The following is a 13,248-nucleotide window of genomic DNA, read 5'->3' as shown; positions in this document are numbered from 1 at the left end:
CCGGCGGCCATCTTCAGCAGGTAAGTATGAAGACGCCGCACCGCCGGGATTCAGGTAAGCGCTGTGCGGGTTGTTTTTTTAACCCCTGCATCGGGGTTGTCTCGCGCCGAACGGGGGGGGGAGGTTAAAAAAAAAAAAACCCGTTTAATCATAAAGCCACCTCCTGGCCCAGATGCATCCAGCTTTGTGTACTTACTGGTTTTAATGTTCTGGATATATTTATATTTCAGCTGTATATTTGGATCTATCTTTCTTCTACTGTTTGCTAGCTGTTAATTGCTAGCGCAATAACTGCGAAGATATACTAGGATCCAGATGTTCAGAGCTCTGTAACTGTAATAAATTAATAGGATTGGTAATTGTTGTGTAATATAGTTATAAATAGTCTGTGTATGATTGACATTGGAATCCAACTCTATAATGAGTGAAAAGTTTTAGTTGTTTGTAGTGCTACTTTGCATGATAAGAACTCAAGTTTTAGTTTATAGAGCGATTAGTAGAGCGATGAGGCATCCTCACTATATGCAATAGAATGGTGACACCTACAGGCTGTAGTGTAAGTAATAGACTACTCTGCCGCACAGTTTTACATACCTTGGGAAGTATTTACTGGGGAGAATGTTTTTGTTTTTACATATTGTATCTTACATATGGAATACTTAGAATATGATGTGTTTGTTTTTTCTGCACACGCATCTATTTATTGCATGCATATTCCGTATGGGTGTTAGTTCAAACCTCCCTACCATTGGATGCCCAAAGTGGATTTTTCATCACTATTAGGGCTTATAAAGATGGGTGTGTTTTAGCCCCATTATGCATAAGAGAACGAAGGAAGCAAAAGCATTTATTTCAATGGTTTAGTTTCCACTAATGGCCGTATGAACGAGTCCTTAAGGTGCATTGAATTAAATCACATAATATTGATTGAAGGTGTTTGAAAATTCAGTACTCTGCCACACGCATACAGTGCCAGATCATTGGTATTTGGTCACCTTATACATTTGCATTTTCCCTTTATCTGTAGTAGGGGGAATAAAGATATGTCTGTGTTATGTCAAGAAGGGAAACCAGGTCTATGATATACCCCATTTTTGTCTTTTAGAACGTTGCGATGACTGGGGAGAAGATACTAGGAAGCTGACCCAAGCTTATGATGGAGAGCCTGTCCGCATCAGATGCCCTCTGTTCGAGGACTACCTGAAACATAATTATAGTACAGCACACTCAGCGGGCCTTACCTTAATGTGGTATTGGATCGGGAAGGGGAAAGACCTTGAGGAGCCAATAAACATCCGTCTTCCAGATAACAGAATCAGCAAAGACAAGGACATACTCTGGTTTCGGCCAGTTATTCTCAATGACACAGGAAATTACACCTGTATGTTAAGGTATGCAAGTTGGTTATTCAACATTTTTCAGTGCAAATCAAAAAGAACCTACTGGACACATGTCTTGGAGGAAAAAGATAAATTTATGAAGAAAAGGTTAAAGAATGTGTTTTTTTTTTATGGCATACTGAAGATTAGGCTTTCAGTAGAGGATCCCATAGGGGCATCATCCATGTGTTTTGTATTCAGTGAGTAAAGGAAGCCACCAACGACTGAATGACGATTTAGAATTGTGAGGTTCTCGTTTGTCATTCAGTTTCAGCTGGTATATAAATCAGCGCCAGCTTGGGCACTTATCATGGAGCTTAAACACTGATTATTCAGTGTTTCATATAGGAATACGAAACCCTGAATGAGAAGTGAACAAGAACTGCATGATTCTCAATGATAATCGTACAGCCTAAACAGGTTACACGAGCGTGAATGAACGAGGGTGATGGCGTCATCATCTTGTTCGCTCATGCAAACGAGAATCGGGCACTTCTCGTTATGTGTAAAAGCAGATTACTTCCTAATCTAAATCTTCCCCAACATCTGCCATCCGGAAAAAGTCAGGAGGGCAGACCTCCATACATATGATGAGTGGCTGTACATTTAGTGTGTATGGCTACCCTTACGTTCCACCCTGCACTGTGGATGGCTACTCACTATGCTTAAGACATGAAAGGTACAACTGTTTTTCTGTTATAAGTTTCATTAGATTATGTTTTGTCTGTAATGGTGATTTGGATAGCATTCAGATCAGATTTTAATAGTAATCAATGTAGAAATTTTGATATTTCCAAAGGGTTCACTTACTTTTCCTTATACAATGTTTATGATCTTTGCATGCACTATTGATTTATGGCAACATAACACAAGCGATAGGTGTGCTTAAAATAGCCTAATGACTGAATAAGGAGCAAGAAAGGCTGAAGACGTTTATGTCAAATCACTTTTTTTATTAGTATTCAAACATAAGCACATTAAATTTCTATGCAAGGGAAAGAGGTTGATCCTTCACATAAAGGGCCTTTAAATAGTATTTACTTTTACGGGACTACATTTATTACACATCTTAAAGAGAATCTGTAAATTCCTGCATGCTGCCGTCTCTGAGCTCAGAATTAGGTAATGACAGACACACTGATTATAGCAATATGTCTGTTTTATTCTGTATCTGTGAAGCTGTTTGTCAGAAACTTACATTTTGGCAGTAGCGGCACACAGGAAGTAGTCCTCCATGTTCATGACCTGCAGGTTAGCCCCACTTACCCCACCCTCCAGCCTCTGATTGACTGCTGTCTGCCTATTACAATGTATAGAGCACCCTGTTGTTCTGTCTTGCACAAAATGCCAGAAATTAATGCATAGTTCAAGATTAAGACCTATTAATCCCATTAGAGTAGATTTCATTACTTACAAAGATAGTTTTTTGTTTTTGGAATTTTGGATAGTTTATTGATTTTGGAATTTTGGATAGAAGCTCAAGAGCACCTCTGGATTGGTGCAATAACAACATATGAACAGGCCATTAGGATAGAGCTATGCTGAGACTTTTTTCCAAAGAGCTGAGAAAACATGAACCAGAGAGTTTGAAGCCATTTTATATTCCTCCATGGAGACAAAAAACTTGTTACTGCTTTTAAAATTACTCTAAAATCTCTAAAAAAAAACTATAAAAATTACTCTAAAAAAAGTGGTGTTAAAAAATCACCAGCAATTCTCAATATAGGCCAAGTCTTACTAGTGAATATAGACTATCATTAGTGCAAAAGATCGTGTGCAGCGGGCCTACAGCACTAGTAAGACCAAATCAGTAGGCAAGAAAAAGGAAGCAGTCAGTGACACTTGTAGTGTAGGGGCAACTGCTGGATTCCCTATAGTCTTAGGCCTCATGTCCACCGCAAATAAGCCTCCATAACATGCTACGGAAAAATGATTTTTCGTGCACACGAGCGGAAACCAATTGCTGTTCCCGCTCACGGAATGTAAAATCGGAGCATGCTCCATTTTACTTCGGTTCCTGCACGGACGGCTTCTGTGGACATTGCCGACAGGCCACGGATTCCGTGGGAAAAGCAAGAGTTACAAAAAAAATCTATACCACATATCCACAGTACAGAACTTCAAGACATGGACAGGTACGCAGGCCGCAGGCATGGGCAGATTCCTTGCGGAATCCCCCATGCGGAATCCGTGGACATGGGGCCTTAAAGAGGACATGAGATCTTTGCACATCGCAAAAATGTGTTCTTTTTAGAACATTTGCACTTAATAGTGCTTGACATAAAAAAGACAAAAGTATTGAAGAGGTGATGCCTTTATTGGCTAGGCAGAAAAATGATATTCATAAGCTTTCAGAATCAGAAGCTCCTCCTTCATGCGGGAATAATAAAAGAAGCACTGAGAGAAAGCACAGTATTTAAATATTGTTACATCAAGATAAACCAGAGTCCTAGAAATAATAATTGAGTATAAGGAAGGGGAAGAGGTGATGACTTAGGAAGGCACAGATGCTGCACTTTTTCCCTTAGCCAGTCTGAAGAAGGAGCCTCTGAGCTCTGCAAGCTTCTAAATACCATTTTCCTGGTTAGCCAATAAAGGTATGGCCTCTATAATATTTGGTTATTTTAATACAGGAATATTTAACATTCCATAGATTTTCCGGGCTAACATACTATTTTTGCCGTACATCAACCTATCAGGTATAAACCGCTTCATTTAGCACAGAAGAGCGGGTCTCTTAAGATACACTACCGGCAGCTCCGTCTCCCCTTTGAACTTTCCCGCAAGATTTCAGCTCTCTTGTATTGTTTCCATGGCAGTGTGTACTGTGACAGCAAGGTGACTATTGCTTCTAAACGAGCCTGTCGAGCTTTAAAGAGGTTGTCTCAGCACAAACAATGATGGCAAATAGCTAGAACCGATCAGTAGAAGAAAGCCACGGCGGTGAGGGAAGCGCTAAGCCACTTTGTCTCCTGTCAGCTCCTCTAACCTGAGCAGCTTGGTCTGACTATTATGTGGCCGATCAATAGGAGATCATTGTTTACGCTGAGGCAACATCTTTAATATATTTAAAACGATTGCATATTTGCCATAGACACTAACAATAAGAAATGAAATCTAGGCCACTACCAGGTGGCCGGCCCTGCCAACGGAAAAATAAGAGTCTGGAAATGAGTTCCCTTTTATAGACTTTTCTCAAACTCTCCATCCATTTACACTTACATCATTGCCTATTGAGATATACGTGTGATGATGGGATACAGAAGTGCTGAAATGTTCGGAAAACGGTAGTTCGTAAACCACCGCAAAATTGAACACCCTTAGGCCCAGTTCACACTTCTCATGCAATTTTATGCATTATAACTTTTATGTATACTTTTAGATGTTATTCTTTCATATACTCATGCCAAAATTAGCCTTATACAGATGTCTTTCCTTAAACGGGTTGTCCAATTTGTTTTTTTTCCCATAAACTAGTTCCCAATACAACAAAACAAATGGGCATAAACTCCTCTTCTGTTCCACTGCTCAGTCCTCCATCCCTGATAATTGCCTGCATTCCACAGTCAGCCTGTGTACAGGACATTACAGGCTGCTGCAGTCAATAATAGAGCTCAGTGATCCATAATAGGACATCCCATAAACATGCTGCTGCAGCATGGAAGCCTGATGTCACAGGGAAGATCCAAAGTGGTGGTGGTGGACACAGCAGGAAGCTGGGAGAGGTGATTATGTGCTGCCTGTTATATTGTTGCATGGGGAACCAGATAAAAAAAACAACTCTGACAACTCTGTTAATTTCTCTTTCAACCTGAGATATCCCAACATGCTTCATGTAAGAATAAACACATGCCATCCATTGACCATAGATTCGCATGTTAAAAACGTATACTTTTTTAGTGGTTGGTGCAAAGCTGTATTGATTTGGTATGATGATAAACGGTATAAATGAAGAAAGTTCAACAAAAGTACAGGGTAGACACATCGTTATATAATAGAAGACCGATTTTTTTTTTTTTAGGGCCTTCCTATTGCAAAAAAAATAGTATCAAGGCACTTGTGCCAGTGTTCTGGCATAGAAAAAAATTGAAAATTTTTGTCGTCTTGTGGAATTTTTACCGGGCTTACACTCTCATGAGCCCATCTTACTCCCGTGCAGTAGATAGATGTACGACATGGCCGTCTTAATAAATTTGGACCAAAGTTTTCTACATTTCGTGTCGGGTATTGAAAACTGTATCTGCAAGGGCCTATACAAGCTTCATGTTTATCGAGCAGCGCCATTTGTTAGTAATGCTCATTAGACAAAACAATGTTTTCCTGGTTAGACAAGTGCAACATTTCACCACAAATAAGCATCCATCAAGCACGGAAAATAATAAAAATGTACATCTCTGTCAGGTCACTGAATACTTCATCAACACTGTTCAGCACGATTGTGAGTCAACCGCTTAGGCTGCTGTGGGATTCCTGGGAGTTAATTGTTACTGAGCCGACAGTTGGTAAACTAGACATCAATTATATGGGTTATGTACAGCTCACAGATAAACACTGAATGGAACCCAGGGACTGACTTTGGCACATGTTATGTTGAAGCAAGCCAGATCTTAGTAATTAAGATTTTGTTAAGTTCTGCACATATTTTACATCTGGAATGTGCAGAATCTGGGTTTCTTGGGCGTTTGTGTTTCAGCATCATCCTACGCTGTACTGCCATAACCATGAATGTTGACTGCCTATTTTCCCTCTACAGATTTCAGTAGGGAGCCGTACTTCACACACACCTTCCTAAGACCATTTTGCTGTTCTCATTCCCTTGAGTGAGGTATAATGTAGGCTTTGACATAGTTTCAAGATTACAAACTTTTCAGAAAATGCAATAAAGGGAATTGTTATTGCTATTTGATAAGCTTGTACGGCTTTTTATTGATTTGATATTCCGTTTTTAATCTTCAAGGTACCTTCGAGAAAAGAATTGCTTTTATACTGTAGCCTATAAACTTTATTAAACGATGTTCCAATGTTCCCGTTTTTAAGTGGAAAGAGCTGTATGCGGGTCTAGAACCATCTTAACTCTAATATGGTGGATATTTTTTGCCTCCTAGGAATACAACTTTTTGCCTGAAAATTGCTTTTCCATTAGAAGTGCTGAAAAAAGACCCAAATTCATGTGTTAGCAACGACAAAACACCAGAAGTAGTCACGTTTCAGTTAGGAGATACCGCAACATTGACTTGTCCAGACACCAAGGGATATTATCCAGCAGATGTAACTCCGACTGTGAATTGGTACAGGGTAAGGACGGTTACTGTTCTGTATTGTGTTGCTCCTAATCATTTTCTCCAGCATGTTTATTATTCATGCAGTGTGCTTTATTCCTATCCAGCATGTGATTTGTTCCAAATTATATGTGTTTGTCCTTCTTAATAAGTATCTTTGTAATATATATTTAAATTTGATAATGACGAATTTTCAGCGTCGGAAATACATCAAAAACTCCAGATACTGATATGGTGCTGGAAGTCCCACAGGCCACTGCATCTCATATTATCTGTCACACACTAGCTTGCAGTATGCACACAATCCATATTCATTGCTATGCGCTGTATGCATAACAGCCATCACATGCTTTTTAACCCCTTAAGAACCAGACACTTTTAGGGATTTTACCCATGTAGTGGTTTTACTGCACTATTTTTTTTCCTTTAGCTATCAAAATTATTTTTGCTGCGTTTTTTTTCCCGTGACATATAGGTGTTTTTTTTTATATCTTTTTCACTGACTTTTTTTTCCCCGTTTTTTTAGTTTTATTGGGGGTAAAAAGCTAAAAAATTATTTTTTAAACATTTCTAGTTATTTTATGTTTTTAAATTAATATACTTACGCTAATATAAAGTATGGGAACGGGTTCCTCATTTTGTTTCAGACGTTTTAATATATAATATGTATGGTTTTGGATTACAGGGCGCGTGCGGCAACTGTTTTGGTTCTCCCCTTAACCCCTTGAGTGGCGGGTTTCCTACCACCCTGTCGTGCCCACCAGGGCAGGTTTTTTAAAATGGTCAAATCATTGAATTTCAACTAATTTTGCAGTTGCGTCTCAAGAGCCATAACTTTTTCATTTTTCCATTGACATGGCCATATAAGGGCTTGTTTTTTGCGGGACAAGTTGTGATTTTTTAAGCAGGAGGGAGGAAAAAAAGAAATGGGGAAAAAAGAAAAATAGGGGCCATGTCATTAAGGGGTTAAATAATGTATTAACTTCCTTCTCTGGGTCATTATGACGCATGGATACCACATGTGTGATTGTATTTTTGATTTTTACAAAGTAAAGGGAGACAAGTGTTTTTATAAAAAAAATTTAATAATCTTTTTACTTTTTTTTTTTTTTTCATTTTTTTTTTGTCCCTTTAGGGGACTTCCACAGGGACCCATCAGGACCCCTGATCACATTCCGGGGGTCTGATGGTGACAGCCCTTTACATCCTGCAGTGACAGCCCTTTACATGCTGCAGTCAAATAGACTGCAGCATGTAAAGGGTTAACACAGCAGAGATCGGAGGTTTTCTCTGATCTCTGCTGTAAGAGCAGGTACCTAGCTGTCCTCTGACAGCCAAGCACCAAGCTCTCCCTGCCACAGAGACCATCGGCTTGCTTCTGACAAGCCGATGGTCTCTATGGCAACCTGTAAACAAAGCAGGAGATTGCCGGCATATCGGCAATATCTTCTGCTGGTTTTTCAAAGCCCTTGCTTTGTTCTTTGTGGGACTGTGCAGGCAGAGCACATTGTCACATCTTGTGGCATTATGTTCTGCAGCTCCCATAGTGATACATAGCCCGGAAATCTTTCGGGCTATGTCACTATGAGCAGTGGAGCTCGTCCCGGAAAATTTCCGGGCGTGCCACTCAAGGGGTTAAATGGGGAGAATTGGCTTCTACCTCATTCATTGTTTTGTTTTTTTTTTACCTTCCTCTAGATTAACATTAGGGAGTAATAGGCTGTACTGGATAGATATATGCCTTTTTTGGCTTTACGTACTATGTTACTATGGTAGGTCTATATAAAACGCTGGGCAACTTTGTAGATAGCATGCTTATCTGTGTTGTCCACTATTTACGATTCTTACTAGAGCAGTGGATTCTATAAGCTGCAGTCTGTTTGGTGCTGGCCAGACTTGGGTGCTGAGTCTGAGGTATTTTCCCACCTGTAACAAAGTCAGTAATAAGTGTTGCAGTTCGGCTACAACAAGCTGCTGTATAAAGCAGACCGGTAGTGCCGATACTGGGCAGGAGTCAATACGAGGTGTGGAAACACAGGAATAGGGTAAGAATCAGGAGTAGGACTGCCACCTTGCTGGTAAATAACCGACCTTGATGACTGCCCTTCCAGTACTGGAAGGCTACTGCTGGTGTTTAATTTGTGCTGGCCTCATTAGAGTACAGTGATTCATTGAAAGTAGCTGCCAGCATCTGTTGTAGGCGGCCAGACAGTGAGAGCCGCCTGAGCAGTGATGCTTTCAAGGCAAAGCACAGCAGGGGAAGGTGGCCTCTAAACTCCTCCCGTTCTTCTACTTTGTGGTGGGAGTTAGGAATGGAAATGTTGGAGTAAGCAAACCGAGATCATTTCCTCACTCTTCTCTCCTCAGTGTCTTCATCCAGGCAGCCTTATGGATCCGGCAGCTCAGGGGCTTACTCTCATGAAGTGCGGAAAGATTAGCGCAGGGGCAGTCAGACTGATTGATTTTGTGCTCGTAATATGTGGGAGTGAGAGACCCCTGCACCAAATAGGTGGTGCCTCTGCCAGTGCCTTTTTAACTGCATTTCAGCTTAAAAATATTTGTTTGTTGTTTTTAAGTGCCACAGAACTACAAATATGAACAAACCATTGGTGGTAAATCAGACTCGGGGCTCGTTCACGTCAGCATCAGAGGTTCCGTTTGGAACTTCCATCGCTGATTTCCGCTTAAAAAAAAAACAGTACAAAGTTGTGCTGCATACATGCAATGCTATTTCGTTCTGTCAAATCTGTCAAAACCGAATGGACCCCATTTTAGTTAATGAAGTCCATTTGATGCTGTTCGGTTCCATCATATGATGGTCCCGTTCAGCTAGGTTGGCATTTTCCCGCAAACAGAACAAGAAAGCCGAAAAACACCTTGCACAGTTGTGATTGAGCCCTCAGCGTTAAGACACTCCACCTTCCCCTTTTTACCTTGGCCTGTATTTTTTTTTTTGAGAAAGGTGGCATCCCTAATCAAGAGTCCGACTTCTATAGCACAACTGCAGATTTAGGTGCTATGCTTTGCATGGCGGCTGTTCCCGAGTCCTCCTTAAATAAGCTGCCAATGCTGACGTCATCTTTGATCAGCTCTATACCTTCATCTGAGGAGAGGTGAACTTGGATGGAAAACAGGATATTGAAGTGAAGGAGGCATCTTGTTGACTAACAACTGGACATGGCCATCAGTGTGGTCACCGACTGGAGTCTCAACCACACCACACTGGAAGTTTTCGCTGGAGCTGGGCAAGTTGAGTAAAAGCACTATTCACATTCAAACTGGAAATTTTGAATCCCGACAATTTAGCAGACCTAGAAGGTCACACGTTAGCTGTGTATTATTGCTAGCTGACCTCACACAATTCCCTGCTCTCTGGTAATACGAAACATGCTGAATTTTGTAACTTTATAGATGAATGGGGAAGAGAACGATATCTATCTCAAGTGTTAAATCGCTTTCACTGTTGGTTGATTGAGAGCCTATGCAGATATAGATACAAAAGTTGTAAAAATGTTCAAAAGGAAAATAAAGGGTTCATTCTCCCCAGCTGTAGAAACTACAGTGTTAAGGCAAATTAAGACAATTCTAAGTGGCTCAGCAATATCTGTTACAGTTTCAGACTATTTACATTGTTTTTTAGCCCTATGTTTTTTCCTGTTGTGTAGAAGTGGTTTCCATATCTGCGTCAGAACTTCAGACTGGAAGTTCCTTCACAGATCCCTCTGCAATTGCCGGGAAAAAGAATGCCGAGCTTTTTCTTCCGTCCTAAAACCAGGCAGCTGGGTAGAAAGTGGGCATAGCCCATTATAATCGATGCCCGGCACTGTTCATTTCCATCCAGAGATGGAACCATTTGGTCGAGGGAATTCCCCTTTCCTGCTCCTCGAACTGAGCAGGAAAGCGGAATCCCCAGCGTAACTGTAAAATCCCCCTAACGCCTCCTGAGAAGGAAAGTGTAATTTTTTTTTTTTCTTAATTGATTGATTGTTTTAGCTACCGTGGGCACCCAGGAAAAGCAGAACTGACATAAGTTAAAAGGGTATGGTGCTTTCCTAGTACCACTGCAACTTCATTCTAGGGATGAGGGTCACAGAGGCCAGAGTTACCAATCTGTTATTTATGCCATAACCCAGTTATATACTTTAACATTGTATTGAGTAAAATAAACTGATCCATAGCACATTGTTGAAAGAAGACTCGTATCATGTTTGGCATAAGTGTTGTTGCCAAATAACAGAAAAAAAGGGTTGACTGTAGAATCAAATGAAACTGTTAGTCCTACTACTACCAGTGTTTTGGCTTCCTTTGCCTGCACCACGTTGTGGTTCTACTGACACCCTTAAAGAATTTGTAGCCGATATTTCTTCTTTAAACTGTTCCTGCATGGCACGTTACTGGTTAATGTAATTGTAAATAATTATGCGGGCGATAGAAGGATGCTGTGCCTTGACTTCACGCTGCTATTTTGACCTAATGTTCTAGTCAATATCCTATACGGTTTGTAACAGCATCTCTTTGTTCACACCATTAGATATTTATAAACCTGATCTTTCCACACAGCCAAGACAAATATCACAATACCTAAGAAGATTAAACCGCATGACATATTTTTGTTGTTCTAAATGAAATCGCAGCTTATCATGAAGCTTAATATCCCATTGTCCGTGTCTTCCCTGCGTTCCGTCTGATCTACAAAGTCTATTTATTCAGTAATGGTAGTCTTCTATGTTGGATTATTAAACACTTTGCTAGCGAAATGTGCATTTATAAACCCAATTGGGGGGCTGAGAGGAGAACGAGAATTAGAAAGGGTAAGTTACATCTGAGAGGAATATAACTGATGTGAAGTGGGAAGAGAAGAAGGGCTAGAGGGATAAATATCCACCACAGTAGGCTCATCCTTGTGCTTAAGTATGGATATGTATCAATGGGAATAGATTAATCAGCTGACTTGTCTACTCCTTATTCACTTTTTTCAGTATTACTGTAGAGGAATTACAAACTTTCCCCTGAATCTTTCTTAAGTTATTGGCAAAAATGAAGAATCTTAGATGAGGTTACTTACAGATTCCTTTTGTCAGCTCAATAATAATGTGCTGCAATCAAGTGGATTTATTACATAGTAATATAGTCTGTAAGACTAAAAGACACAAGTCCATCCTCTGAAGGCTGACCCAAAGGAAGTCAAAATCCCCCCATGAGCCAAAAGCCAATTTTATTTCTCTAAGGCCCCCTGTCCATGGCCGAGAAGGAATATCGCTAGTGATATTCCGCCGCAGGGGAGGAGGGGGAGAGCTGACAGGTCTCCGAGATGAGCCTATCTCATAGATAGATAGGCTCACTGCAGAGATTCGCGGCAATCGCAGCATGCCGCAATTTAAATCACGCGGGCTGAGAATCGCTATGATTCTCTGCTTGTGGACACCGGCGTTGCACTTTCCATAGCAACCCTATGGAAAGCCTTGCAGAGCCCATGGATCATCGCCGGTGGACAGGCGGCCTCAGGGAAACTAACTGGATTTTGATGCAGAATTGCAAGCATTTTTAAGCCATTTTCAAATCCGCATCGAAATCTGTAGGTAGCTTGTAGATTTTAGTACGGAATTTACCGCAACTTAGTGTGTCGTGGAGCCTATTCCATCCTGTGTGCATGAAAATTCCAGCCAAGTTGTTAAGGAGAGTTTGCTAAATTTTCCAGCCCCTCACATGTAATTACCCCACACAGTTTATACCTGAAATTAGTAGGTATTGTGATCCTGTAGAATTCTGGAATTAAAGCAGCATTCTACCAAAAAAATGTTTATGATGTGGTGATCATAAGATCAATCTTATTTGGGGTCCAGCAGCCAGGATCACCGAGGGAAAGCCACTGTCCTTATAAATACACGCTGACACGGCTCATTGGCCTATTTTTGTCTCTTTTAATTCCTTTTGAGAAATAACATTTAAAGGGGTTATTGTGATCTGAACTCCTGATGACTTCCATTTACACACACAGATGATCGCTCAAAATTCAGCAGCAACTGACAGTTGTGAGCGATCATTTTGCATTAGCTGCTAATTAGCTAATCAGCCCATTAGTAGCTAACTGACTTCATTTGCATGTATTTAGAAAACAGCGGATGGTCTGTTCTCTAAATACATTGCTTTTGTTCTCCAGCCAGCGGGACAGCAGCTGAAAGAATGTTATCAGTGCTGCCCGCGGAGAACTCAGTGTGCGGTCCTTCTTATCAGCCCCAATGGATTTTAAGCTGAGCTGAACTCAGCGATGGACGAAAAGTGTATGATGGGCACACATTTACACACCGATTATCGCTCAGAAGCCATCTTGGGTGATAATTGTTGTGTGTAAAAGGGCCTTTATTCTCAGGATAAGCCATTAATACTTGATAGACAGGGGACCACCGCCTGGGATTCCTGCTGTTTACTGGAGCTGCACAGACATGTTGTGAGCTGTAAAGACACATAGCTTTGCAGTAGTCCAAAGTGGTACTGCAGGTACAGTTCCCATTCACTTGAATGATCGGACCCCTGCCAATCAAGTATTGATGACGATAGATTACTAAAGGTTTAGACCTGGAAAACCCCTT

The 13,248-nt window shown here is 40.8% G+C and overlaps 1 protein-coding gene across 2 annotated transcripts in view; it reads left to right on the top strand.

Moving 5' to 3' along the window:
* IL1RAP (interleukin 1 receptor accessory protein) overlaps positions 1-13,248 on the top strand; it is a 185,054-nt gene that overhangs the window by 130,239 nt on the left and 41,567 nt on the right. For both annotated transcript variants that reach the window (XM_066602080.1, XM_066602084.1), the window contains exons 3-4: positions 1,106-1,391; positions 6,485-6,674. In XM_066602080.1, coding sequence (XP_066458177.1) covers positions 1,106-1,391; positions 6,485-6,674 — 476 coding nt within the window. The remainder of the gene's footprint in view (positions 1-1,105; positions 1,392-6,484; positions 6,675-13,248) is intronic.

The sequence above is a fragment of the Eleutherodactylus coqui genome, chromosome 1 (genome assembly GCF_035609145.1).
Source record: "Eleutherodactylus coqui strain aEleCoq1 chromosome 1, aEleCoq1.hap1, whole genome shotgun sequence".
Classification (NCBI taxonomy): domain Eukaryota; kingdom Metazoa; phylum Chordata; class Amphibia; order Anura; family Eleutherodactylidae; genus Eleutherodactylus; species Eleutherodactylus coqui.
The sequence above is the reverse complement of the archived record's forward strand: the minus strand, read 5'-3'. Positions and strand labels throughout refer to the sequence as shown.